Source organism: Orycteropus afer, unplaced genomic scaffold, assembly GCF_000298275.1.
Source record: "Orycteropus afer afer isolate SDZICR_OR568_19922 unplaced genomic scaffold, OryAfe1.0 scaffold00002, whole genome shotgun sequence".
In the NCBI taxonomy this organism is placed as follows: domain Eukaryota; kingdom Metazoa; phylum Chordata; class Mammalia; order Tubulidentata; family Orycteropodidae; genus Orycteropus; species Orycteropus afer.
The window spans coordinates 33420557-33424718 of record NW_006921589.1 but is presented as its reverse complement, the minus strand read 5'-3'; the positions used below and the strand labels follow the sequence as shown (position 1 = coordinate 33424718).

At 43.4% G+C, this 4162-nt stretch overlaps 1 protein-coding gene across 1 annotated transcript in view; it reads left to right on the top strand.

The window, feature by feature from the left end:
• LOC103193016 (aldehyde oxidase 2) overlaps positions 1-4162 on the top strand; it is a 118375-nt gene that overhangs the window by 55972 nt on the left and 58241 nt on the right. The window contains exons 20-22 of the mRNA XM_042783580.1: positions 1990-2086; positions 2499-2623; positions 3303-3436. Of these exons, the coding sequence (XP_042639514.1) occupies positions 1990-2086; positions 2499-2623; positions 3303-3436 (356 nt within the window). The remainder of the gene's footprint in view (positions 1-1989; positions 2087-2498; positions 2624-3302; positions 3437-4162) is intronic.

Genomic DNA, 4162 nt, shown 5'->3' with positions numbered 1-4162 from the left:
GGAGGCCTTCAATGAGATGGATTGACACGGTGGCTGCAGTGATGGGCTCAAGTATAGCGGGGATTGTGGGGCTGGTGCAGGATCGGGCAGTGTTTCGTTCTGCTGTGCATGGGGTCGCTATGAGTCGGAAATGACTCAATGGCACTTAACAAAAACAACAACAAGCCTACCTTGAAAGCTGTCTCCATCACTTATTCACAGTGTGACCTTGAGAAAATAGTTTTAGTCTCCCTAAATCCAGTTTCCTCCTCTGGAAAATAGAGATCATAGCAGAATTAATGTGAGAATCCATGTAAAGGATGTAGGACACAAAGCAAGCACTCTAAAAATGTTAACTGCTTGCTCTCATTATTATCATTTTTATTATCACTGGCAAGAAAGGCTGTGGGATCTAAGGCTGTTGGAGTCTAAGAATACAGGACACAGGTGCCATTCTTAAGTAAGAGAAAAATACCTCAGGTATAAAGATTAAGCAAAGATCGGCTCTCAGTAGGTGCAGTGCACAGAACCACAGAATGGAATGGCTTCCAGTCTTCATGCGTAAGTTAGTTCATGTTATTGTCAGAGGAAAAAAAAATGGAACAAAGGCTGGGAAGATCTCTGTGAGATATCCAAATGCCAAAAACAATGGACAAACTTCCTAAAATGTTATTATGGATTGAACTGTGGCCCCAAAAAATATGTGTCAACTTGGCTAGGCCATGATTCTCAATTTTATGTAATTATCCTGTGTGTTGCAAATCCTAACCTGTATGATGTTAATGAGGCAGGATTAATGGCAGTGATATTAATGAGACAGAATACAATCTAGATTAGGTTCTATCTGGAGTCAATCTCTTTCAAGACACAACAGAGATTAAATAAACGAGTAGAGATCAGAGGCCTTTCAGTACCATGAAGAAAGAGCCAGGGATGGACCCAGTTCTTTGGACCCAGGGTCCCTGAGCTATGAACCTCCTAGACCCAGAGGAAGATTGGTGCGAAGACACATGGAGATCTCCAATGGATGCCAAGCCCACGGATGTTGAAAGGAGACAAGGATCTTCTCCCAGAGCCGACAGAGAGAAGACCTTCTCCTAGGGCTGGTGCCCTAAGTTTGGACTTCAAGCCTCCTAATATGTGAGAAGGAGCTCTGGTAGCATAGTGCCTAAGGCACTTGACTGCTAACCAGAAGGCTGGCGGTTCAAACCCACCAGCCACTCCTCGGAAGGAAGGTTGGGCAATCCTACTTCCGTAGTGATACTGCCTCGGAAACCCAAGGAGGGGTCACTGTGAGTCGGGGCCAACTCGACGGCAAATAACAACAACAACAACAACAATATGTGAGAGCATCGATTTGTTTATTGAAGCCATTCACATGTGATATTTCTATTACAGCAGCACTAGAGAACTAAGACAAATGTCTACTGGGCTGCCTTACCTCAAAAATGCATAAAGAGTTGTATCTTCTCTCTCAACCCAGCTTCGGCTCTTCCAGATCTCTGAGCTAGAGGCTTTTGTACACAACCGACCTCAGCAGCTCCAGTAGCACAATTGTTTAGCACACAGTACTTATACAACATGGCCTGCCTAACTAGTCTAACTAGTCCAACACAAGTGTTTTTATTCAGGGAGAGGGCGAAAAGGAAGAGCCCAGAACCTAACCTGTCATGCACTTAGATCTATCACCTGTTCCCTGAAGATCTATGTGGAAAAATTAAATGAGTACTTCTCAGCCTGGACCATCATAGCATCCCTAGGACTCAGTTCTGAACATAGCTTCCTCCTTAATGTCTCACTAATCCTTACTAGTTTTCTCTGAAAATCTAGAAGACATCCTCTCTGATGTCTTATCTCTGTGTAGGTCACTACTCCAGTTCTCACTTGCAGGAGTCTTTCATGTGTTTTAGTAGATGGCCATTTTCAGGATTTTGCTGGCTTTTGAAAAAGTTGCCAATGGAAGAAAAAGTAAGAATAAGCTTTTATGCTTTTTTTCCCCTCGTCGTTCAGGATGCCATAAAACATAACTCATTCCTATGCCCTGAAAAAAAACTTGAACAAGGAAACATTGAGGAGGCATTTCAAAAAGTCGATCAAATTGTTGAAGGTAAGCTACTCGAGGTATTTAATAGAATCTTTTCCTAATTCGACTGATGCTCACATCAAGAGCATATTATTTCCCCCTCAGAAAGACCATCCTCTAAAGTGCTAGCATTTTGCCAAGTTTCTGTTATGCCTGTTCCTCTCAAATCCTGTGGGGGTTGAAGTGTAGGAGGTAGCAAGCAGTAGAGGAAATAGAAGAAAATTGTCTGAGATTCTGGTTAGTTAACAAGAGATTAAGGTGTGGAAGCTAGCTCTAGTTATTAGAACTGTAATCTCTGAAACAGATTCTTAGTCGCCAGAGAACAAATGCCTGGTCCATCATCCAGTCCATGTCTTACCTGCTTCTGAATTCCCTAAAATGATGACTCCCAACCAGTACCCACCCTCAGGAGTTTCTCTGTACTTGTGCCTAACAGGGGAAGTCCATGTTGGAGGACAGGAACATTTTTACATGGAAACACAAAGAGTGCTTGTTATTCCAAAGATAGAGGACAAAGAACTGGACATTTATGTGTCAACACAGGACCCAGCCCATGTGCAGGTGAGGTCCTGGGTCATCCCCACCCCACCCCACCCCACCCCTGATTTCCTACGTCCCTCACAGCAGTCAATCCCCACACCCTCAGAGTGGACAGCCATTTTACCTGCAGAAATTTAGGATCCAAGTAATGGGTGTCAGTAGAGCAGCTACGATTCCAGAACTTCTGTTTTTTTCTTTCTGGTCTTGTCAAATAAATAAACAAACAGCCACAGTCACTTTAGGTTGAAAGACAACATTCATTTCATCATGCTGCTTAAATGAATTCTATGATTGGACAGCAATACTAAATTATTTTGTACTTGATTCTTCTCTAAAATAATCACTACAGATAACCTTTGGAATAAACACATCATTTTACATCACAATTTAATTTGCCCAGTCACAAAATGTTCTAGGTGTTAGCTGCTTACATATCTTTTCCTTGGGACCTTGGGTCTCTGGCCATTTGATTAAGAATCCAGCTTCTGCCAGGAATCCAGGAAACTCTGACAGTTTCCTTTCCACTGAAAGGGCTGATCTGTGAAGATTAGTGATGCATGACAGATTCAGAAAATCTCAATTTTTATTTTTTACCAACAGTAGATGTGAATGAATTCTGCTGTGATGTTGTGTTTCAGGAAACAAAGAGCTTCTTTGCCGTTTTTTCTTGTGAAAGCTTCTCATGATCTCCCTTTTACAGAAAACAGTATCTTCTACTCTAAGCATCCCCATCAACAGGATCACCTGTCACGTGAAACGAGTTGGTGGGGGTTTTGGAGGGAAGGTGGGAAGACCAGCTATATTTGGGGCTATTGCAGCTGTGGGTGCTATGAAGTAAGTGCTTTGGGGGATAGGGGAGGGTGTAAAATGGCACAGGGCTGGAGGCAAATCAGTGGCCAGAAAGTCCCTCTAACTTTGTGTCATCGGGCAGTTCAGCCCCCTGTCTCTTTTTCTTTACTATAAAATATAGATAATAATGCCTACCCTCCCATGCTCCTAGAGTTATCGCCAAAGTCAGTTGTACACAGAAGGACTTTGAAAAGGATAAAATGCCATAAAAAGGAAAAGTGTTATCATTCAAATATTAATCAAATATTGTTGCCTCAGGGGAAGCAAGTCATCCTGCCCAAGCACAGTGCCAAGAGGGAGGCTGTTGTTGTTGTTAGTTGCCATCGAGTCACTCTGACTCATGGTGACCCCAAGTAAACAGAACGAAACACTGCCCGGCCCGTGCCGTCTTCACAATCGTTCGGCTCCAGCCCGTTGCTGCAGGCATTGTGTATTCTGAGCCTTCCAACCTAGGGGCTTATCTTGCAGCACCATATCTGGCAATATCCTCTTGTGAGCCACACAGTTTCCATGGGCTGATTTTCAGAAGTAGATCACCAGGCCTGTCTTCCTAGCCTGCCTTAGTCTAGAAGCTCCACTGAAACCTGTCCACCATGAGTATTTGAAACACCTGTGGCGTAACTTCCAGCATTACAGTAATATGCAAGCCACCATAGTATGACAGACTGGCAGACAACAGACAGGTAGTAAAAGAAGGCGCCTACTCCCCCC